The following is a 26,197-nucleotide window of genomic DNA, read 5'->3' as shown; positions in this document are numbered from 1 at the left end:
TTTGGCGCGACGGGGATGCGAACCCGCGACCCTCAGATTACGATTCGCACGCTTTAACACGCTTGGTCATGTCGGCTTAACTTTTATGATGAATATGAGGATAAATATAAATTATGAGGATAGCTGGTGCTAAAACTAGCGTATAACTATAAACAACTTAGCTTATTGGCATACCAAGCATGATAATAGCTTTAGCATGTAAAACCTACAAAACTGAAAACAAAATAAAATAATGTGTATGTGTGTGTTACTATAGCAAAGACACATAGGGGTGTCTGCTGAATCCACCGAGGGGAATCTAACCTCTGATTTTATTTAGCATTGTAAGTCTCAAGACTTACCGTTGAACCACCAGGAGACATAAAATAACATACAAACGATGAAGGCTATTAGTAACCATATGACGCTTAATAAAATAAATGTTGTTTTTTTTCACATCGTTCCATTGCTAAGTGAAGCTACACACTGCATAATAAGGTCACTACACTTCTTTTCCCAGGAGGTTGAATATAACGTTAGCTACACCACACAGTGTCAGCTTCAAGCTAGATTAAAAATTAAAAAAAACGAATAAAACCCATGTTGATGGCAACAGAGGGCAGTCTACTTATGGAACAGGCAAGTTGATACTTTTTAATAAGTTTAAAGGTTATCACATACACTATAGCTCCCCCCCCGTATATATTATGACTGGTCATGTTGATTACTGGATGACTACATAGAACTGATCGACTGGTATTATGAATATAACAAAACTCTCTGTCGAAAGTCTTGAATCTTAGTGTCTTAGTTTAATGTGTAATTTTATTTTTAACGTTTATTTTTTTGTTCTCTGAAGTTCGCGCCAAGCTACACGAGGACTAGTCGTCCTTAGTCTTGAAGTTGTATACTAGAAGGTAGGGAAATAGTCCCCGCCAAATCTTCGGTGGGATCCTTGGAAATATCGTGTAATCGTATGAATTATCCGGTCTACTCCGGTTATATTCTGGTCCGCTATCAGATATCAACTGGCTTGTGTATCAATTATTTAAAATAAATTCCCTGGAACTTTTATTGTTATTATAAGAAAGACGCTCTCTAGCATGACCTGATGGTCAGAATATCGCACTGGGAATTCAGGGATCTCGCATTCGAAACGTAGTCGTGTAAGTCACGCTTTGAATTGTTCGGGTATGAATGTGTTAGAGGAGTGAAAGTCAATTCACTATTTAGTTATAAATAATTGCTTCGGATGGACAGTGTTGCCTACCGCTTGCCTTATATTGCCATCACGGAGGTTTTCTGACCTGGTCGTTTATCATGTGCCTATGGTGTCGTTCAAGCAAAACAAACAAACCCAAAGCAAATGGCTAAGCGGGTAGGCGTACAAAATATAAGATGCGTCACCATTCCCGTAATAAAAAAAGCATTATAATGGTGACAACAGTGCATTTTGAGTTTTTGTTTTGTTTTTTAATTATAGACTGTCCAGTGAGTTTCCAGTTCATTTTAAACATGGAGTAACATTGCCGTGACGAAGGTGAAATTTACTCATATATTATTACCTCGAGGAATGTGGCAGGTTTCACGTGGGTAGACTCACTTCTACCCCTGAGAGTTCTTCACTAATTTTTAGTATAAACATAGCATAATCAGTTTCATACATACTTTTACAATGGTTTTACATTTTATTACGTATTATTACATTTGGTGAAGAATTGTCTCTTCATCGACTGTCTGGTTATCTTCCCTTGCTTTTAATGGCCCGGTATGGTCAGGTGGGTTAAGGCGTTCGACTCCTAATCTGAGGGTCGCGGGTTCGAATTTCCGTCGCACCAAAAATGCTCGCCCTTTCAGCCGTGGGGACGTTATAATGTGACGGTCAATCCCATTGTTCGTTGATAAAAGAGTAGCTCAAGAGTTGGCGGTAGGTGGTGATGACTAGTTACCAGTGAAGATAATCCCACTAATTACTGATGAAGTAATTCTTACCAGTTACGTGGAGTTATTCAATATGATGTTATACGTGTACCCTGGCGGTAGAGAACGGTATTAAAACAAAGCGATAACTTTAAAAGTTAACACTTTTGAACCACATTTTTAACTATATTTTATTTTATTAGTTCCTCCACCCTCAGTGGCACAGCGGTATGTATAATGACTTACAATTCTAGAAACCAGGTTTTGATACTTGTGGTGGGCAGAGCACGCATGGCTCATTGTACAGCTTTGCACTTAATTTCAAACAACCATAACTACTGCAGGTTTTTTAAAAACTCCTTTTCACTTTTCATTAACACAGATCATTTCAAATATTTAAACGTACTTTCGTGTTTTTGCCATTTTATATTAATATTTATACAATTTTTTATTATTACATTTTATCGTGCTCTTTCAATTTCTTTGTTAAGTTTAGGTTGTGTTACTTATGAATACATATTTTAATGTTTACGTAAATCTGTTTGTGTTGTAAATTGAAAACATATTGGGCTATCTGCTGTGTCCACCACGGGAAATCAAACCCCACATTTTAATATTGTAAGTCTGTAAACTTACTGCTGTGGGGACATATTTTCAATCTCTACTTATTATGTAATGGTTATTTTTTTATTTATTTTCGTATTACTTTAAATTCATGAATTATTTGCTTCTAATCTTTCTTTAAATTTTTCGTATCGTAAATTATTTTTTTGTATTAGCATACCGGACTGCGAATTGTGACTTCAAAACGTGGTGCCGTCTTTGAGTTGTGTTATAGGAGTGACATTCAATATAGTTATTCAATTTAAATAGGTGAAAAAACATCTGGTTGCGACGGGTGTTAGAGCACAGTAGAGGTCTCCGGCTTCATAATATATGTGTCGTCTAGAATAAAAATGTGTAACTCCACATTTATAAATTTCTTTGGCGTTTGTTTCTCGAATCTGAAGGTTGATATGTCAAAAATCGGGTCCCGATTTCCGTAGTGGTCACACCAAAGTTTGCCCATTTTGTAGCTTTGTACGTAACAAAAAAACAGACAATTTTCTAAATTATTCTGAGATGCTTTGTTTGTGTTTGTAAACTTTTCGCTAATTGTAGAGAAAATAAAATCCTAAATGTATTAAAATATTTCGTAAACTGCTTGTTTACGAAAATCCTGTTTCCCACAGAAAAGAATATTTGATTGTTTAATATCTCTTAAAAGCAGCCCCTTGGTAGATCATCAGTTTACGGACTCACAACGCTAAAATCAGGAGTCGATTGCCTATAGTGGACAGTGCGTAAATATGTATGCTAAAGACAGATGGTTGGGTATTAAAACTTTAATTAAAATAAAGTACAGAACAACGTTTCAACGTCTTAGGTCATCTTAAGGTTAACAAAGAGAGTCGGATTTAAAACGCTAAAATCAGGGGTTCGATTCCCCTCGGTGGGCTCAGCAGATAGCCCGGTGTGGCTTTGATTTAAGAAAACACGCGAATACATACAGAGTGACCGTTTCACGGCACATGTCTTACGGAAGGAAGTGTGAACATGAACGAGATTGTAGGGGCGATGTAGTTAGATGTTAGGTTATTAATTGGTATAGATATAAAGGTGTTCATTTGTGTTGGTTTAATTTGGTTTGAGTTATTGTATAAGTAGGGTTTGGTTTGTTTTGAATTTCACGCAAAGCTACACGAGGGCTATTTGCGCTAGCCATTCCTAATTTAGCAGTGTAAGACTAGAGGGAAAGCAGCTAGTCATCACCACTCACCGCCAACTCTTGGGCTGCTCTTTTACCAATGAATAGTGGGATTGGCCGTTACTTATAACGCCCCCACGGCTGAAAAGCGAGGATGTTTGGTGTGACAGGGATTCGAACCCGCGACCCTCAGATTACGAGTAAAGTGTCTTAACCACCTCGCCATGCCGAGCCGTATGAATAGAGCTTCTTTGATTTTGTGTTTCTTTATATTTGTTTCTGTACTTAATGAATAGCTTTGCTCTAAAACTGCAACCTTAACTTGTCAAAACGAAAATTTTACAATATAAAGCCCACTGTCTTCGGGACTTGCAACGGTAAAAATCGGGTTTCGAAACCCACAGTGAGCATAGCACGGGTAGCCCATTGTGAAACTTCGTGCTTAACTCAAGTCCTTGTGACGGAAAGACAAGTCAGCGTTCAAATAATTATGCGAAACGGGATGCCAGCTTTTCAAGACTGCTCCTCCTTCGGCATTGACTTGTATTACTCAGGTTTCTGACGGCCAGAGAAAGTGCGCGTGTCTAAAGATTCATTCACTCACTTGAAGATCACTCCGTACCTAGACTAACATCACGACAGCAGCGACCTTTGGAAGAGCGGCGTCCTCAGTCGTTACAATGCGGATCAAACGCCTGCTGAAACAAAGAGATCGGTAAGAATATGTTTTAAAAACAGCCACAATGTTAAATAATATTCGCATTCATCTAACAAATTTAATTATTTAATAATATTGTACAGTAAGGACTTATAAGGCTAAAATCAGGTTTTGATACCTGCAGTGGGCATAGCACAAATAGCACATTTTGCAGCTTTGTGCTCAACAACAATAAAATCAAAAATTAGAGTTTGATACCTGAGAAGGGCACAGCACTACTAACCAACTGTGTAGCCTAGTGCTCATAATCAAACAGTACCATAAGAGTTTGCAATGAGAAAAACAATTCCGAAAAATTAAACTAGTTTTAACTTAAATAGACATAATCTACATCACACATTAGTTAGGCTAAGGATTCCGAAATTATGATAGCAAAACATGATAAAATCTCTTTATCAATTACATTTAATTTTAAACTGACATAACCCTCAAAATTACCAACTCCTTTTTTATTCCGATATAAAGCAAAAGGGGAATAGACAGAGTTTTAGTTTGAGGAAAGATACAAAGAATAAACATAAATTGATGCATTGAAATACGTTTTTTATTTTTATTGTGACATAGTATCCCAGAAAGCTACATTTCTTTCGCTGATGTTTTTAAATGTTATCTGAAATGTTAAAAAAAAATCAGATTAAGATTTTATATCAAAGAAAATCTGTATTTTTAATTTTTAATGTTACGCACATGTGTACGCCGAGTTATGCTTCTGACTCGTTAGAAGCACCTTGGAAACAGTGCACGTTCACGCTTCAACTTGTTATTATATCGTTCACAACTTGCAAGATCAATAGGTATTAACTTCTACTGAATAAATAGAACACCCGAGGTGAAGAAACATAAAACAATAGGGAACGCAATCGTAATAACTGGGGTTAATTAAGAAGTGGTATATTTTGTTTAGAATTGTTTACGTGACTTGTGTTAATAGGGACTCTTTAAACTAACACAGAGTAATAGACCCACAAGCAATTTGGTCCATAAATAGTTTAGAAAATAGGGTGAACACGTGGGTGTTACTGGATCCTACCGGTATTGTAGAATTAAAGCGTTGTGTAAACAGTTATTTTTATGAATTAAAAACACTTTAAAACGCTATTGGGTGAACATCTGACGAAGCTAGTGTATAAGGAGGAATTCAGACACACTATACTACAGGGTGTTCGGAAAGTCACTGTGCACTCGTATATTTATTAACAGACATGTTTCAATACAGAATACAGGAGGTAAATATGAATGACAATTATAAACAATGTTGAAAGTGACCCCCGTTGGCATCAATACAGGCCTAGATCCTTCTTATTTTGTTTCTATACGCCGCTATCAGTTGCTCGCTTGAAATAGACTGAATAAAATATGATTATAAAACTCCACAGTGACTTACCGAACACCCTGTAGATAGGAATTGTTGATTTTAAGTCTATAGGTGCTATGAACTGTGGGTTTTTTGGTTAGTTATTTATTAAAATATGTCAGATAGAGATAGAAATTATCATCTTTTGTAACTGTGGCTGAAAGGACACCAAGCAACTAACTGTAGGTTTTGTCGTGTAGTTTGAACTGAATAATTGGATTGCTTTTCACTTTTATAACGTGTCCGCAGCTGCGAATACCCTGCGTGTTTAGTGGCTTATCGTAGAGTTGAACCTTGGACCTTTTGATCTGCATTTATGCATGTCAATCCACAAGCTCAGGCCTTCGAAATGGAACACCTTTGTTCTCACGTGACTTTGAATTTCGAATTTCGTCACACAAAAAAAAGGCGAGTAAATATTATGTAGATAGATATTATATATTTTAAATATTATGTAGATAGATATTATATATTTTAAATATTATGTAGATAGATACTATATATTATAAATGTTATGTAGATAGATACTATATATTATAAATGTTATGTAGATAGATACTATATATTATAAATGTTATGTAGATAGATACTATATATTATAAATGTTATGTAGATAGATACTATATATTATAAATGTTATGTAGATAGATACTATATACTATAAATGTTATGTAGATAGATACTATATATTATAAATGTTATGTAGATAGATACTATATATTATAAATGTTATGTAGCTATATATATATTATATATTATAAATATTATGTAGCTATATAGATATTATATATTATAAATATTATGTAGATACATATTATTTTTGTTTTTTATTTCTCCTTAGTGTTATTTGTACAGGATTAACTTTTATTTTATTTTCTTTCAGCTGTTAGGACTATTTTATTATTTCGTATTTGACAAGCCTGTCGTGACAGGTTAGAACCCAACAACTCAACACATTATAAAGGGCATTATAAAGTTATTGTCAATCCCACCATATTGTTGTTAAAGAGCAGTCCACGAATTGATGGGGTAGTGTTGACTAGGTGTCTTCCTCCTAGTGTATCATTTCAAAATTAGAGACGACTAGCACAGATAGTCATCGAGACTTTGCGCGAAATTCAACAAAACAAATAAATGTGTCTGACATTTTCCAAATTAATAAACTTGGCACCCTATTAGTACCATGTGGTACTATAAATGAAAAGTAATTGAATAAATAATATGTTTTTATCAGTTCTAAGTTTTTATGGTATTAATAAGTTGTTTTATCTTCGTTTATATTTAAATATTCAGTAAATAATTATCATGTGCAGGGTTTCCTTCACACAACCCTAGGGAGTACGTACCCCATGAACTTTCCTATAACTCCATAGCGGTCAACTATTCACATGCAATGTTGCCAATTCAGTTATTTTCCAACTTGATCTAGTTGTTTTAGAAATGTTTCTAGTTCAAAATTCCCATTTAGCTGCTAGTTAAAAATTTAACTGTATGATAAAATTGGTCACTTTTCTGCTTACCTTTATTCATAAGTTTTCTCTAACAGTAAAATGAAATAGTGTTGACAGCTGACGACAGAAGATACTTACCTGATAAAAAAGCTCATGCAACATTTTTCAATTCCTACTCTCCTAATAATTCGAACTTCCTCTTATTTCAATTCCTGTTGAAAAGAAATGCACTCTAGTGGGTTTGTTTGTTTTGGAATTGCGCACAAAGCTACTCGAGGGCTATCTGTGCTAGCCGTCCCTAATTTAGCAGTGTAAGACTAGAGGGAAGGCAGCTAGTCATCACCACCCACCGCCAACTCTTGGGCTACTCTTTTACCAACGAATAGTGGGATTGACCGTAACATTATACACCCCCACGGCTGGGAGGGCGAGCATGTTCCCGCGACCCTCGGATTACGAGTCGCACGCCTTACGCGCTTGGCCATGCCAGGCCCACTCCAGTGGGACAACGGTAGGTTTCGGAGTTACAATGCAAAAAACCTTTGTTCGATTTCCCGCGGTGGACACAGCAAATTGACTAATGTGGTTTTGCTCTAAAATAAACATCCAATCAAGAGAAATAAAACACTGTGACCCTTATTCAAGGCATAAGATATGTTATCCTTCATTGGTGAATGTTTGGATACAAATCTTTTTTATTTTTACCAGCTACACGAGGTAAGAGGATAATTAGCTCACACAGTCCACTAATAAGTTACACGCTAGTGGGTGGTTTAGTGAAACTCCCGCCAAATAGGATTTGTTTAAAATTGAGACTGAATTAGGTGCCTCACTATCATTTTAAAGGTTGAAATCTCGAATATTTTGTTGCACTTTAAAAATAATGAGCACATTTTAATTGTAAATTTTATTTTTAACTCGCCAGTGGGAGACCCTTAAAAGCGCGAGGCTCCAAGCTGTCGCTTGTCTTTCTGAAGATTAAGGCAGGCACTGACCAGAGGCTTAGCGTGATGTGTAGGTCAGTGGTTCTCAAACTTTTAGTTTCTTAACCACCTGTTGTTTTATCACCACAGACCACAATGAAATCTATACACTATGCGGCTACTTCCTTTCCGTAATTATGCAACCTTTCTCGAACTACGTGAATGGGCCCCATAAACCACCATTGGTTCCCAAACCAGATTACGAACCGCTGATCTGTGACATTAACCAAAACAATAACAAAATAGTTACTTTAACCAACGAAAAAAAACCACATTATCCCTACTTTGTCTTAGACTAACATAACAGTAATTTGTCAAGGTAGGGATAATTCTTTTATTTTTTTTATTTAAACTAACTCAGTTGTTGTAGTTTTGACCTTTTTGTTTCAATACGTTTTCAGCATTAAAACCTGAGCCCCGCTAGTACAGCGGTAAGTCTACGGACTTCCCTGATTTTAGCGTTGTGTTTCATTCCCCTTGATGGACTCAGCAGATAGCCCGATGTGGCTTTACTATAAGAAAACACACATACAGCATTAAAACCCTCTATATTACTATAGTTATGTTACCTATTTATCGATCCCTAGTTTTTACGAAATTATTTTTTTATTATACTTATTTGTTTACTTTTATTCTCTTTATTTTTATGCGCTAGCAATACCAAACATGGGACGTGTATATATCAGATTCAATTTTATTATTCATCATAATCTTTAACAGCCTGCCATCAAATATAATTATATGCCTAAAGTATCGCATTGCCCGTTATATATATAACTAGTATACTAGTATCTTTTCGGTGCAAGAAAAGAACCATTGGTACTCCAGACGCAATAAATCAGTGAAAGAGTTAGAGCGATAAGGTTCGCCATTTTTTTGGTATATTTCTCTAGAAAAGTCACTTACTTTCTTATTCAGATGAAAATCCGTTGACATTGTGAAATTTTTATTTACTTCATAAACACGTATATAGGACTTAGGAGGCTTTACGAGCACAATAAGCTCTAGGTTTCCTCAGCCAATACTATGAAATAGTCATTGATAATATTCAGATATTTTATAAGTGGCTTTCAACAGGCGATTTTTATGGTCACCGTTTTGTTTTCTCAAGATCCCTACTACTAAGTACTATCGAATAACTCTGTATTATACGGTTTTAACTGTTAACTATGGTATATATTTGCAAGTTCCTTAAGTGTAAGGCAAATGTGTTTTTATTTATTAGTGTGTGTGTTTTCTTATGGCAAAGCAAGATCGAACCCCTGATTTTAGCGTTGTAAATCCGTAGAGTTACCGCTGCACTGTTGGGAAACGTTTTATTTATTAAACTAAGATGTTTTTATACGCTGTTAATGTAACTGATCTAGTAAAAGTTCATGCCAGGCGTTTCTATTATTTTCAAACAATATTATTACAAACTAAAGAAAACATCTTAGTAATACTATGAGGTACAGAACTGTTTAGTTGTTGCTATACACAAATCTACAAAATGTGTTTTCTGTATAATGCCCACTAAAGGTTTGCTTTAAATTAGCAAAACAGCTTAAAAGGGTACGTGTAATCTAGTAAATCATTGGCTTTTATCTAATGCACTATAGAGATAAAATTTAGTATATTAAAATATACACATTGCCTTTTTATTCACAAATCCTCAATATTTTCCTCCATAGGTTTTTAAGTTTTATCAGGTTTACTTTTTCACGATTCTGCAATTTTTTTCACTTTTTCATTGAAATAGGAAAAACTTTTGTAAACTCGCAGAGACACGCATAGGTTTGTTAATCGTATGAATAATTATTACTTTTGTTATCATTGTACCATTGTTCTCATTGATATTTGAATCAATATATAATAATCAATACACAGTTACTTGTTTTATCTAAAATATGCTAAGATTTTCATTTGAAAGCCACATCAACTTTTACATTCACTGAATCGATCAAGTGCAACATTGCGTTTCTAAAGATTCTCACCAGATGGCAGGACAGATATTCTCATAGTTTCATACCGAATATTCATCATGTAAGACAAACGTGAGGAGACTGTTTTCAAGAGCAAAGCCATAAAATAGACTGTGTTCCTATCCTTACTTTTAGGACTACAAACTCTTGAACTTTTCACTGAACCGTCAGAACAGCGTTTGTTTAATTTCGAACAAAACCACACGATAGCTGTCTGCTCTAGTCGTCCCTATATTTAAAGCAGTAGACAACTTATAACCGCCAACTCGTGGCTATTCTAATGAAATAGCACTATCTGACTGTCACTGTCATAACACACCCACTAAAGAATCAAAATAAAATTAAACCTTTCTTACCTTTCATTCCAATTCTTTCTTTTAAAAAATGCCTCCATTTAGAACTTCAAGAGACTGCTTATTAATACACGTTTTAAATTTTGGTTAATAATTTCAAATATTTGGTCTGATTTGTATTAAAAAATGCTGAAACTGTGGACTTGTATTTTCAAATTTATCAGTCAGTACAAATTATAACAATATGATGTTACACAAATGTTAAGAAACATTAATAATATTGCAATAATAAAGAGTAAAATGATGAGTGTTTTTTTTTTTCAAATCCAACAATAAATAAACCATTTGATGGGCTATCTGTTTTTAAAAATATAACCCATTAGTCTTACTTTCCAGGACCAGGATAGTCAGGTAGTCAGAGAGCTCAACTCGTAATCTGAGGGTCGCAGATTCGAATCTCCGTTACACTAAATATGCTCACTCTGTGGGGGCGTTATAATGTCACGATCAATCCCACTATTCATTGATAAGATAATCCAAGAGATGGCGGTAAATGGTGATGAGTAGCAGGCCTTCACTTTAGTCTTTGTTTTTGTTTTTTTAATTTTGCGCAAAGCTACACGAGGGCTATCTGCGTTAGCCGTCCCTAATTTAGCAGTGTAAGACGAGAGGGAAGGCAGCTAGTCATCACCACCCATCGCCACTCTTGGGCTACTCTTTTACCAACGAATGGTGGGTCACTCTATTCTTACCCTACTTTGCCCGAAATTCAAAACAAAAAACTTATTTGCCACGAGAGAGTAACATCCACCAGTTAATTAACATCGTTATATTTTGCAATAAAGTGGCGTTGAATGGCTAAGCAATAGATTAGAAGGCTTATAACACAACAATTCCAGGTTTCATCCGTACAGTGAGTAGAACAACCATTAGCCTTGATTTGTAGATGTTTTATCTTTGTAATGGTATTATTACCTACTTATTTTCTTCTTTCTGCTTATTTTACTGATAATATTTGATGCAATGGGTCAGTAATAAGATTCCGGATTCACATCGCTAAAATTTGGTGGAAAAAAAATGCAGATTTAGATTTTTGCTAAGTAACAAACTAACAAACAACTGTATAAATCCCTGAAGTAAATAATGTTTCCCCTTCCCCTTGAGTTTGAACGCGTATGGCCTAAGAGCAGCGTGGAGATGCCGATCGAGAGGTCCAAGGTTCGGGTTGTCATTTGCTGTTAAACATTCTCTGCCTCTTCATATTTATGCGCGTTAAACTGTGATAGCCAACACCGTTATTAAGCTTATATTATCTGTGTAGGTGGCTGATGCCGCTGACTAGTTGTTCTCCATAACTAGTGCCAAGCTTATAAAAGGATGTATTAAATTTGGTCTGGTCCTCCTTGATGCGGGAGCGTTTACAAATTACAGTATATTTGTTAATGTAAAAATAACTGCAACATTTTTGAGCTGCAACGCTATGGCCAACAAATTTTGACTATAGTTAGACCTAAATATGTTTTGTGTTTCAAACATGGCATTACATGATTAAAGCTTAGACGTATTTCTCTTACTGCTAATGTTTTCGTTGCGATTGTTTCATTCAGCAAAACTGTGCGACCAGTTTTTCTGACTGTGATTAGGTCACCTGATAGAGGTGTGGCTAAAACATTATAATAACTGTGATTGCGTCTCCAATAAGATATACTGATTATTTTTACCCCAGCCAGCAGAGTTGTTACTAATCAGCACACTGTTGTAATTGGTTCGTCCACAAACAGCTGTTGCTAACGGGTATTAAGCTACTCTTCTGATTGGCTCAGCCAACAGAGTTATTGCTAATCTGTGTTAAGCCTAATGTTCTGGTTGGTCAAGTTAACAGTGCTGTTGCTAAGCTGTATTAACTATAATGTTGTGAGTGGCCAAATTAGCAGAGCTGGTGACAATTTTCAGGTCAGCCAAGGCTTTGAGGTTATTTTTGCTTTTTCGATTTGTGAATGAGGTTCATCAGCAACAAATATCTGCTTATAACAAATGCCATGAAACTATATTAACATATAACATAACAGTACGAAAATAACAGATCAAATACTTTAACATTATAGTTATATTAAAATAAAAACTGAAAGGTTACAAAAACATTAAGATCATAAAGCAAATTTTCAAACAATGCAAAAACATTCACATCATAAAATTAAAATTCAAGCATTACAAAATAATAAAATCATAAAACAAAAAACTCAAACATTGTTGGACACTTGTTTTAGTGTACATCAATATCAGAGTTCTGAAACAATTCGTTATAATCTTCATATACATTTAACTAATATATATATATATATATGTATGTGTGTGTGTCTACTGCAGCTGTTCTGGAGTTTGTGGTTTATTTTTAACTAGTCATTTTAGCTTTACAAGATAAACAGCAAAATATACTATGCATAAGAGAAACAAGCAGGTTAGAGATCTAAGTTTCAACTATAATTGTTCCTAATCTAGAGATTCTGAGCAGGGTTCGAGCCATGGATGCGCTGAACGCAATCCAAACTTTAATTTGTGGTAGTATTACAAAAGTTGTAGTCCATACCGTGAATTGGTTCAAAAGGGCAAACAAGATCCTTGTGGCGGAGGATGTTACTGGTCAGTACTTCAAAATTACGGCCCATCTGTGCATAAGAAGTGTACCTTAAAAATTCGCATTCTAGTTTGACTTTTTCTGCAATGAACTTCATTCTGCAATGATAGCTCAAATAAATTTTAATTGAATGCTTAGTTTTTAAAGTTTAAAAACTATCCATATTCATTGTAATTCTAGTTTTCGTCATTACGCCACAACCAACTCAACGTGTCGTGCAGTATAACGGATTGCTTGTCTCTTTTAATGCAGAAGTTATGTTGATTAACTAGGCTTAATATCTTTTAATATAGATGTTATGATGATCAGTTAAGCCTAATACCTTTTAATATCCAAGTTATTGTGATTAGCTAGGTCTAATCTTTAACCAAATCTATAAATACAACACTTATAAGACTGATAATTGAATGCACTGTGTTATTTCACAAACATATTAAGAAAAAGTAACATGCTTGAATCAATTCGAAGGTCAATCTATGTTCATTGTTGATAAATATGACTTAAATCTTTTTGTAATATTATGTAAATTATTATAAATTAATGATAAGTTTTATTTGTAAGTGTAATCATAATAATTAGTATGTTCCACGAGCAATAAACAGGTTAGGATTTCATGATGACGAGAGACCCACCTGACCTATAGAAGACCTAAGAAGATCGAAATGTTGTTCTGTACTTTATTTTACTAAAGTTTTAACACTCATACCAACCGTCTTTAGAATACAGGTAAGAATTTTCTCAGTGAACTGTTGTAACCAAGGGGGTGACCCCCGTGGTTATAATACAAAGTATGGTTTCCATCTGTATCTGTAGGTATACTAGGATTATTCATGTCATTTTGACCTCTAAAAGAATTGGGACATTGACCCAGTGGCTACAATATGAGAACACTTTTCAAATAATCGTTATCTGTTCTGAATATCTTATTTTATCTGTGGATGAGTTTTAAGACTGATAATGAAACTGTTTCCCTGTTCGTAATATTTTCAAAATAAATACGAAATACATTAATTTTAAGCAGAATAAGTCCTTCACTTTGACTGGAGAATGATTAACCTAGCTGAAGAGAGCTAAATTAATATTGTTAGTGTTGAAATGTAACGGAGGACAAACATCGTTACTAAAAACGTACATCCCCTTGTAAGTTACGCTTGTGTTTAAAATTAATGTTCATTTGATGAAGCATATTCAAGAGAATGTTGTATTTCATGTTTTGTATCTTTTTCCCTATATAGTTCTGTATTATTTTCGTGGTTTAATTCATGAGATGGAAAAATGTAGATGTTCTGATTTCCACTGAGTAAAACCTGTAATAATTCCTTAGAATTCTCACTCTTGTTACCAGACGAGCTGATATCAGCTAGAGAGCGCACTTCCTCCTCTGAAATAAAAACAACACATTTCTAATATTATTTTTAGTTTGCTTATTTTAGCGCAAAAACTCACAACCTTCCAACGACCCCAAGAATCGAACCATAGATTTTAGTATTGTGAGTTTGTAAATTTACCGGTGACCCATCAGGAGACTATTTTTTGTAATATTAGTGGGAGTTCTTTCTTTTTTTAACTCTAAATTCATTTTTACAATTTCTCTGTGTTTGTTGGATTTCGTGCAAAGCTATTCGAGAGGTATTTACGCGGCCCGGCATGGCCAAGTGGTTAAGGTACTCGACTCGTAATCCGAGGGTCGTGGGTTCGAATCCTTGTTACACCGAACATGCTCACCTTTTCAGCCATGAGAGCATTATAATGTGTACGGTCAATCCCACTATTCGTTGGTAAAAAAGTAGCCCAAAAGTTGACTGTGGGTGGTGATGACTAGCTGCCTTCCCTCGAGTCGTACACTACTAAATAGGGAAGACTAGCGCAGATAGTCCTCGTGTAACTTTGCGCTAAATTCAAAACAAACAGGTATTTACTCTAACTGTCCATAACACAGAAGTTTATACTAGAGAGTAGGTAACACCACCAACTGCCAACGACTGGGCTACTCTTTACTAACGAATAATGGGTTTGATCATGACGGGATTCAAACCCATAGGTCATGTCACGTCTTAGCCAAATGAAAAGAAATTTACTGTTTCGAACAGAATAAATCGCCTCCTGATGGCTCAGCGATTAAGATTCAGCGCTTATAATACAAATATTCAGAGTTCGATCAGTGAACAGTTCTTTACGCTAAAATAAACGAAACATAATATCCCACGAAGTGTCTTTGTTTTCTGAAATATGCTATACGCACTGGGGAGTTGTTGATATTTACGTAAAATAAAAATAAATGTTGACTCGATCGACTTCAAAATACTCGGACATTTTGCCTCTAAAAGGTTTTTATAATAATCCACAGTAAAAATTATTGGCACAAATATCCATTTACTATTTTCAGGCAAAATAGTTTTGTGGAAAGCTGAAAGCTACCCTGAAATTTAGTAGAAAATTATCTGTTTCAGAAATATCGAAACGTAACAAAAATTTTTGATAATAGACCACTGAACTTTCTCAAACCACCACCACATTAGCTCTCCGTAAAGCATGACGGGAGTTTTATGTTTCTATGGGTATTTCTGAGCACCTACCGGCCAATAAATAAAATTTAGAATATTCCCTGAGGGATTATGAAGTTTACCACGTTCTTCTACCGTAATAGGACGCCCAGGTAACCTACATATGAAGCGTCATTGATGACGTTACATCTCGAAGACCGGGCCAGTCTGTCAGATAGCATTCCTAGTACAATGTAGAATAGAACAGCCGCATACAATATGGGGTCGTAGAACGTGAGCAAAACTTTGGATATAACAATCAACCTGTGATTTAACGCTTACCATAAAAGGTAGGTCTGCTTATAATATATAACAATAATCTAGGGTGTTTGATTTTATGTATATATATATTAAACGCAACAAAATATTATATAACAAAATGGTATATTTTATATATCACAAAATGATATATAATTAAGATTTTTGAAAATATAAGATAAAATCTTTGAATTATATATTTCAAATATCTATTAGTTTTACAGAAATAACAATTTAAGATTGTAATATGTAATGTGGGTGTAATACATAGTAACATTTGCTGAGAAGAGTGAACCTATGTGGCGATTAAGGCACTGAATTTCTAATTCAAAAAGCAGTCAAAATAACTACGAAACAGGGTTGAAAACTACACTAGACTGTTTTAATTAACCAGCAGTCTAGACTAAGTAACCAGGAAACAGTTGATAACCATAATAATAGTAGTTTAGACTGGCTAGGTAACCAGGAAATGGAGTGGAAATAGTAATCTAAACGTCATAAGTAACCACAAAATGGAGTTATTGACTATAATAATAGTAGTCTAGACTGTATTAAATAACCAGAGTTGAGAATCATGATCTAATAGTGATCTGGAATAGCTAGGTCACAAGGTAACAGTTAATAGCGATATAGTAATTTTATGTATTAATGAAAGAACGTTACTCACTAGGCCTGTACGCTAAAAACAAAACAACAACAAAAAACACCTTTTAATTAAGGTCAATGAATTAAATAATTTCAATAATATTTTTTTTAACTTGTTATGAGCTTGGACTGTCAACATTAATTAGGCCTACCGTATCTGATCAACTTATTGAATATTTAGCTTTGGACTTCAAAGCTTGCGCTCAAAAAGCCCTCAGTCAACGTGTAGAGAAACGACTGGGTATTACAGTAACGGGCCTAATGACGTACATGGTTTTACTTTAATGTTCCATGTTTTAAGTAAAAATAGTGTAAAGGTCAAGTTAAATATTTCGATGCCAGTAATTCCTCTTTTGATGGGTGAAAATGCATTAGTTATTGAAATAAAATACCAGATATGGTCTAGTCAGATATAAAATAGCAAAACATATGAGTGAGACCATTAACGACGTAAGTAATCTATGGGAGAGTACTTTTCTCGAAAGTAAACTAAACCAAGTAATCGTCTCGACTTACATTTTAATTTTTACGCTCTACACCCTTGTATGTGTATATGTCAAAATTTCTTGCTTTTAGTAAAGCAACATATATTTTCTAAACTTACAAACTTTAACAAACACCATTATTGTTGAAAACGTTAGGTTAAAATTAATCTGAAGAGGTGGCGCATCCATTATTGAAATACTGTTGAAAATTATTAAAGTACAGTGGTACATCGGTTCTCGAACAACTCCCTTCTCGAACAATTCGGCTTTCGAACATTGAGAAAAAAATGTCTCGGTTGTCGAACATAAACTCGGTTCCCGAACCAAGCTGTCGTGGCCCGAACCCCCGAAATAACCCGACGGATGACCCGAACGACCCTTCCACCATTTTCGGCCCATGCAAAGCTTGCCCAAAACATTTTACCCGCACCTGTCGCTCAGTCCACACCCCCGCTAAAATCTGCTGTGTACGTTCTCGTTTTTCTTTTTGTTTGTCTTGTTTTTTCTAAATATTCTGATTAAATAAGCCACCATGGGGTTAAAGAAGGATAATGAAAGCAGCAAACCAAAAATAAAAGTTGTTAGAGCCACAATACAGGTGAAAAAAGATCTCATAGCGAAGTATGAGAGTGGTGTTCGCGTGTCTGATCTTGCTACACAGTTTGGTATGCTGAAGTTTACAGTCTGCACCATACTGAAAAATAAAGAAGTCATCAAAGGAGCTGATGTTGCAAAAGAAATGACAGTGTTTACGAAACAAAGATCACAAACAATGGAATAGGTAGAAAAACTGTTGTTGATTTGGGTAAACGAAAAACAGTTAGTTGGTGACAGCATTTCTGAGACCATCATTTCTGAGAAAGCAAAGCAGTTGCATGCTAACCTCCTGAAAAACACCCCTGGAACGAGTGCTGATACAAGTGATGCCTTTAAGGCTAGTAGGGGGTGGTTTGAAAAATTTAAGAAGAGAAATGGCATACATAGTGTGGTGAGACATGGGGAGGGTGCCAGGCAGAAACAAACCTCATTAGACACGTTTTTACTGAGAAATAGGTCCAGTGAGTCTCAAGCAGGTTGTAGCGGTGCAAAGAGACAGAAAAGGGAAAGAACCCCAGAAGGAGAGTTACCTGATGTTTTTATGGAAGGTGACTCCCCTTTCAAACAATAATAACACTCCTACTCTCCACGTTCCTCACCACCTTTCACTTGCGCCATCAGCTCTCCTCAGCACAGGTAAAGTGCAGTTAAATTTTCATTTGTTTTTTATTGTGTTTATAGTTTTTGTGGTTGACTTTATGCATGTAAGTATTATTATAAGGTATAAATAAGGAATATTTTTACTTAAAATGCTTCATAATGCGTAATTTTGGAGGTCTGTGACGGATTAATTTAATTTACAGTATTCCTCATGGGAAAACTTGATTCGGTTTTCGAACAGCCTTCTGGAACGGATTAAGTTCGAGAACCGAGGTACCACTGTATTTCTTGAGGAAAGTAGGGAAAATGATCGGGATACTTAAATATTAACAAAAACTTTAAGAACATGAAAATATTTTCCAGAAATAACAATTTCACAATTTATAAGATGTATTTAGAATAGTTTTATTTGTAGCTAAGCAGAAAACTATACAATAGGTTATTCGTGCTGCATCCACTACGGGTATTAAAACAGTTTTTAATGTTATAAGCCTTCAGCCTTACTGCTGAGCCGCTAGAGGGCGTGTGATTAGAAGGGGCTTAAATTTCGAAACAGCAGATAGTAAATTTTCTAAAATTACCGATGTTTATGGTATTGTAATTCACTGGTAAACGTATTTTAGTAAGAAAACAGTTACTTAATCAGTTTTGTAGAATCTAGCCTAAAAAAGTTATTTTCCAACCTGAAGTATACCTGTAATTTTATAAACTTAATTAACTGGAATTCCTGCATAAAAAATAAGAAAACTTCTAACGTTGTTTATGAATTTACTTGTCCTAGTTGTGGTGCTAGGTGTTAATGATCTTCCGCTACATGACTTCAAACTCTCGTGCTAGAATATGCAAGTCGGCTTGGTGACAGCATATGTATAAAAAAAATGTTATTCGCAAGCGATTTGTAGAAATAAAGAATTACATTCCAAGATTATGACAAGAAGAAACAATGAAAGAAGTCTGCACAACAATAAGAGAACTTATTAATTAAGGGGTTAAATCCCCAAACTAATGATATTTCATTAAATTATTATTGAAAATGTTTGCTTGATTTGAGTGACAAATATCTTATCATTCGCACAAAATAATCAACACTTTATGTATAACTTCTAACCGCATTTCAAATATCGCAATAATTGAATCTTAATTTCGTCTGTTTTTGTTGGTGTTGAAATATATTACCTGTTTTCACCTTATTATTTCACATTTTATTTTATTATTGTGAGTAAAAATTAACCAAAAAGAAACTGTACAAAATGCTTATTTTCGTATATATATAAAAAAGGACACTTCGACGATCGAATCAAAGTTTGATTTGTGAGACGAATTTCCTTAGTTTAGTTGTTTTGTAAAATTATATGATTCTTAAATTTAATTTCCCGCTTAAAAATCATTTAAAATTATATAATTATACAATAATAATATATATAATATATATAATAATTATATAATTGTTTTTATGTGAGTTCCCATAAATAATGCTCTAGATTAAATAATTCATACATTTAACAATCCACCATAACAGTACTTATACAACTTTAAAACTTAACAATTTACTTTATGAATATTTGTAATTAAAGTTTTAATTCGTAATTTCTCGTTAAGCATGTTGTAAGTGGAATGATTGCTAACCCTAATTCCTGTTCTTCGGAATGAAGACGCCAGCTAGTCCCCGTTATACAGTTTTATGATCCGTATCAATGCATGTCTAATTTTTGTTGTTGTTGTTGTTATTATTAAGCACTTGGAGGTCAACTGTTTGTTTTTCTATGCATCAGCAGCCATTCTGAACAAATAGATCACTAGAAATGGCAAAACTGCCTCTTCCTACAAGTTAATAGTCGCGGAAATATTGGGGTTAGAGAAACTTGATTCTCTGGACTCCATATCGTACATACGTGTATCTTATATGACAACCAAATGCCTCAAGTTCTTAAATATTTAGTTTGTTTGTTATAATCTAGAGCTAGGCAATATGGCTATCTGCATTCTGTCCATCAAGAGGAATCGAACTCCGGATTTTAGCGTCCGTAAACTTAACGCTGACCAACCGGGGCTGTTGTTAAAGGAAATTTTGTTTTGAATGCAAATTGACGGGTGAATAGTAATATTAACGAGGTAATTTCGAAACCAATTATTGGAGCTAGAATTCACGTTTACGAAAGCGAAACAGTGATCGCCAACTTTTGTTTTTGTCTTATTTGTCCCCAGACATCACACACACATTGTTCGAGCGCCACCTACAACGAGGAGTTCATTGGTCCAGCGTTGATCAATATATTTGAACCATGTGTTAGGTATTCGGTATTTTGAATTTTAACGACCACATGGGTATGTGAGGCCTCTAAATGCAGACATCAAGGTCAAATCTCTCCCAGGTCGAGATGGCACATAGGATTTGTTGCTGAAATCCGCAATCTAATATGCAAGTCCGCCACCTGCAGGATGCCGATAACTTCTGAACGAATACAATAAGTTATTATGACAGTTAAAATGCGCTCACAGCTAAAACATGTTCAATTGTATATGACGGGCTCAATGTTCGTTTAGACTCGCAGCCTTGCACGCTCATCACTAGGTCACGCCAGACGTAGTTGTCCAGAAGATATTACTCAAGAGTAATATATATATATAGATAGATAGATAGCTGCAGATATTTTAAAAAATAAAATGTATACATCAGATGACACTTTCAAACGTGTTCATGAAAAAATTGACCCGGCATGGCCAAGCGTGTTAAGGCGTGCGACTCGTAATCTGAAGGTCGCGGGTTCGCATACCCATCGCGCCAAACATGCTCGCCCTTCCAGCCGTGGGGGCGTTATAATGTTACGGTCAATCCCACTATTCGTTGGTAAAAGAGCAGCCCAAGAGTTGGCGGTGGGTGGTGATGACTAGCTGCCTTCCCTCTAGTCTTACACTGCAAAATTAGGGAGGGCTAGCACAGATAGCTCTCGAGTAGCTTTGTGCGAAATTCCAAAACAAACAATCATGAAAAAATAATGCTGATAAATATTTAACTTTCATATATGCAAGAAATGTGTATAAGATAATAAGTAGGCCTAACAAACTCAATCTGTTACAACATTAAAAGATCACGCCACCGTTTCTTTTTTCTCACTAAATATCATTGCACAACTCATTTTTTACAATTTGCTGAATAATATTATGTTTATTGCATCGCGTTTTAGAACCATAAAAAATCAAATCTGTTAAAAACTTATCTAATTAATAGTAATAATAACAAATAAAAATCGCAGCCAAATTATCTTGTACCTACTCAGAACGAAAATGGTGCTTCTTTGTTTTCTTTTTCACCGCTAGGCGGTTATTCAAAATCTCAATTCTTGCAGCCGCCCAATGACAGTTTAACTCACGAAAACGTAGCGAATAGGGAGAGAACATTATATTATGTGTTTTATCTTTGTAAAATTTAAGTAAAATTTAAGGGACCCGTGAATAACAACACAATCACTCTGAGGCACAAAGAAACTAGAACAATTTTATATTTTCTCTGTTTCTGTTCTGAAAAAAAAATAAGACAAAGTCTGAAACGATCCGAGATTTATTGGGACATCCACTAACCCTACAACTTTACCATTTAATCTTTAGAGTTAAGCTAAAAATTATTATTTTGAGACACGGCATAGCGGCTCATAGAATGGACTTTTTTGTTCAAATCCAAACTTTTAGCTCACAACTTCGTCATCTCTTGAACGTTTTTAGATCTAATTACAGTTTTGGGTTCAGGAGGTTAAACCCTTTCGATTAATGTATTTGACAACGACACAGTCAGTGGTGAGTCTGTAGGTGGATAATGCTAAAAATCGGGTCTCAGTTCCTGTGGTTAGCATTGTGTAATTTTGCATTAAATAACAAATAAACATTTTCAACATAAGTGATGGGCGCAAATTGAATGCCCATTGTTTAACTCTAAAATTACTGATTGGTTATCAGTCGTTCGCTACTGGTGGGGGTCCACATATTAAATAACATAACGTTTTTATTTGGTAAAACGTTAAGAGCCTCATCGGTGCCCCCCGCTAGTACAGCGGTATATCTCCGGATTTACAATGCTAATATCAGGGGTTCGATTCCCCTCGATGGCCTGAGCAGAGAGCCCGATGTGGCTTTGCTATTAGAAAAAAAAATTCTCATCGGTTAGAGGTGGGGATCAGATATATTTTTTACGTCTCTTTCTCTCCTGTATAGTTATTTCTGTTCACGTCATTTTGCTTCTGTAAAACCTGATATTGTATTTATAAGAAGGCCGAAGTTTGCTCTCTCTCTCTTTTTAATATTTCATCCGACCCTGTTCGCTGGGTTACGCTCAGTGTAGTGTGGTTTGTGTTGAATTTCGCGCAAAGCTTCTAGAGATCTAGATGCGCTAGCCTTCCCAATTTAGCTGTGAATGACTAGAGGGAAAGTAGCTAAGTCATACCATCCGTCAACAACTCTTGAGCTACTCTTTTACCAACGAATAGTGGGATTGAATGCCACATAATAACGTCCACACGACTATAAAGTCGAACATATTTGATTAAGAGGATTCGAACCCAGTAGTGGATTTAAGGTTGCGTGGACTCAGGGGCTAATAATTTTTATGGGCCCTAAATCCCATGTAACTTTACATAGAATAAAATTATCAATAGGCACCCATAAAGACTGTGGGCCCTGGGGCTGAGCCCCCTCTAGTCTCTACCTAAATATGACACTGTTCGAACCCATAACTCACAGATCACGAGTCGAGCGCTCTAACCACTAGGCCATGCAAAGCCTCACTAAGTGTAAAGAAAACACCACAATAATGGGCTGAACCACTAATTTCTATGGAAGGTTGGCACCGGTCTTTTCACGTGGCTTAGGAAAGATATAAAAAGAAAAAATAGAGAGAGAGTGAGGTTACTTGAATGTACATATTTATTACCATAAGGCTGTTTATTTGATTTATTCTTTATTTTATGAAAGGTTAAAATGTAAACATCCATGATGGTTGACCCTCACTAAAGATTAAAGTATAAACAGTAATAATTGGTCTTCACTAAAGGTTAAAGTGTAAATAACTGTGATAGTTGGTCTTCACTAAAGGTTAAAATGTAAACAGCCGTGATGGTTGGTCCTCTCTAAAGGTCAAAGTGTAAACACTGGTATTCCAGATGTCTTCTGTTCCATTTTCCACTCTGTGTCTTTCTTTCAGAGGGAATCAAACTGAGATGATAAGTCGGCGCAAGATTCTGTCCCGGTCCAGAGATGACCTGAACTCTGATTTTGGTTTGGAAGATGAGGAAGATGTATGGTTCCAGAAAGAGAAACTCTTCAAGGTATGTTTGGTGTCGTTAAAAGATACGTTCATCAAGGTAGGTTTGGTTGTTGTTAAACAAAAGGCTACACAATGAAGTATGTTTGCTCTGACCACTTCTGTATCGAAACACGAATTTTAATGTTGTATGTTTGAAGTTTAGCCTTGTAGCAGGAAAAGTTGTTTATTATGAGCCGAAATGTAAATCCAAAACTGTGGCAGGCAAAAAATAATTTGTTAGTTGTTGTTAAGCACAAAGCAACATAATCCGCTATCTATGTTCTGTCCACCAAGAATATCGAAACCCGATTTCTAGCGGTGTTAGTCCGCAGACCTCCCGCTGTGCAACTAAGAGTCCAAAAAAATAAGTAATATGTTAATGACTTTTCCTCTATTGCTTTGTAACTGAGATAACTAATCAAATTATTACTTTGAAATCTTTATACGCTGGTATGCTTATACACAAAATGATTTTCTTTTCCTTGTATCTGTGTATAAATATATCAAATCAAGATGTTTTAGCCTCTGATACAAATCAAATCAATGCTGTTGACAAATTTCAACTTTATAAATTAAATAAGTGACATGAAACAATGTATTCACAATTTATCTCTTATGTCAACGAAAAACAACAGGTAGAAGTTTTTAAAAGGAAACGAATGCGAACGTAGAATCCAAAAGCGTTAGAAATAATTATAAACAATTGTTGTTGTTTTGAATTAAGCACAAAGCTACACAATTGGCTATCTGTGTTCTGCCCATCACGGGTATCGAAACTCGGTTTTAACGTTGTAAGTTCGCATACATACCGCTGAGCCACTGAAAAGCAATTCTAAACAGCTATCAGAAACAATAGTGAAGTCCGAAATATTAATTTATCACCTTTTACAAGCAACCCCGGCCAAGGTTTGATATAATGGTGCAATTTATATTATACAGTTACGACAGAAAGTGTTCGTACCCCTGCGTCGTGAGTAGTTTTTTCCTCATAACTTAAAAAGTATCACGATTAGAATAATGAAAGTACGGTATATTATAAATATTATACTGACACACATCTACATAAATGTTTACGTAAATTAAACGACAAATAAACTGTTTATAAACAAATAACCAAGTAATTTACCTGAAAGGCTACACAACTGATCATTAAAGTAGACGCACGAACACTTTCTGCTCCTCCTATGTTTGGTTACCCAATTGAAAACGTTTGGCATGAGTTGAAGACCAGGTGATTGCGATGGCCACTCCAGAACGCTTATGGTTCCTCTGCAACCAGGATTACACATATTTCGATGTGTGCTTAAGGTCATTGTCGTGCTGGAAGGTCCAACGACGCTCAAGCCGCAAAGTTCCGAGCATCATTCTTTATATAAGTGCCTAATATATCAACGTACTCTTCTTTTTTCGTGATTCCGTTGACGCGATGAAGGTTGGCTACACCAAAAGAACTGAAGGAACCCCATAGCATGTTTGAGCCACCTCCGTGTTTAACTGTAGGGACGATGTTCGTTGGAAGAATTCGTTCACCCTTCTTACGCAAAATATAGCGAACATCATTATGGCCAAAAAGCTCGATTTTAGTCTCGTCTGACCAAAGAATACTCTTCCAATAGGTAAAGGGTTTATCTACATGCTTTCTTGCATATCTCAATCGTGCTTCTAAATGAACAGGCTTTAAATATTAAGTTCTTCGAGGACGACATGCTTTGAACCCAGAAGAGCGTAACATATTCGTAACTGTAGAAGTGCTTACTTTAACCCCAGTTTCCCTTACCAGTTTATGTATGTCATTTCGTGTTAAACGAGGGTTCCTACTTACTTCTCTGAGAACCTTCCTCTTGGTTCTCTCTGGAATTTTGGTGGGGCGTCCGGAACGAGGGAGGTTAGCAGTTGATCCAGTAAGCTTAAACTTGGCAATTATGCTTTGAACAGTAGATTTTGGCTCATTAAGTTGTGTAGCAATACCGAAAAGAGACACACGAGACTTGTATTTTACAATAATTGTTTTTTTTTAATCACTGGACAGTTGTTTCCTGTTCGCTATGATGACCAAGCAGATATTGACGTAGAGGGCGCTAAATTGCCGGAAGTACATTTTTTGCTGGCTAAATTCCGATAATTATGAGCCCATTGTCTAGTTCTGGAATGGTACAATATAGTTTATTCGCCAAACTAAAAAAAAAATTTACGGGAATATCAGTTTTTTCACACGTTCTGAAATGTACGAACACTTTCTGCTCCTCCTATTTTTCGATATTTGTTTATAAACAGTTTATTTGTCGTTTAATTTACATAAAAAATTATGTAGGTGTGTATTAGTATAAGATTTATAATATATCATACGTCTATTAGCCTACTCGTGATACTTTTTAAGTCATGAGCAAAAAACTACTCGGAACGCAGGGGTACCAACACTTTCTGTCGTAACTGCACGTCTGGTGTTTTGAAACGTAATTGAGGCACTGGACTCGTAATCTGAGGGTCGCGGGTTTAGCTCCCCGTTACACCAAACATGTTTGCCCTTTCAGCTGTGGGGACGTTATAATGTTTCGGTCAAAGAGTAAAAGAGTAGCCCAAGAATTAGTGGTGGGCGGTGATGACTAGATGCCTTCCCTCTTGTCTAACACTGCTAAATTAGGGACGGCTGGCGCATTTAACACTTGTGTAGCTTTGCGCAAAATCCAAAACAAATCAAACTATTTTAATTATACTTGTGTTTATGTGTTTGTGTC

General features: G+C 35.5%; 1 protein-coding gene across 2 annotated transcripts in view; it reads left to right on the top strand.

Annotated features, from left to right (window-relative positions):
- The first annotated feature begins 4,222 nt into the window (after positions 1 to 4,222).
- The window catches only part of LOC143257138 (uncharacterized), a 70,110-nt gene continuing 48,135 nt past the window's right edge, over positions 4,223 to 26,197 (top strand). Inside the window, exons 1-2 of one of the 2 annotated variants that reach the window (XM_076515427.1) lie at positions 4,223 to 4,361; positions 23,361 to 23,484. In XM_076515427.1, coding sequence (XP_076371542.1) covers positions 4,327 to 4,361; positions 23,361 to 23,484 — 159 coding nt within the window. In that variant the 5' untranslated portion in view covers positions 4,223 to 4,326. Of the gene's footprint in view, positions 4,362 to 15,734; positions 15,875 to 23,360; positions 23,485 to 26,197 lie in introns of those variants that run through there. The other variant, XM_076515428.1, reaches the window with a different exon arrangement.

This window comes from Tachypleus tridentatus, chromosome 7, assembly GCF_004210375.1.
Source record: "Tachypleus tridentatus isolate NWPU-2018 chromosome 7, ASM421037v1, whole genome shotgun sequence".
In the NCBI taxonomy this organism is placed as follows: Eukaryota; Metazoa; Arthropoda; class Merostomata; order Xiphosura; family Limulidae; genus Tachypleus; species Tachypleus tridentatus.
The sequence above is the reverse complement of the archived record's forward strand: the minus strand, read 5'-3'. Positions and strand labels throughout refer to the sequence as shown.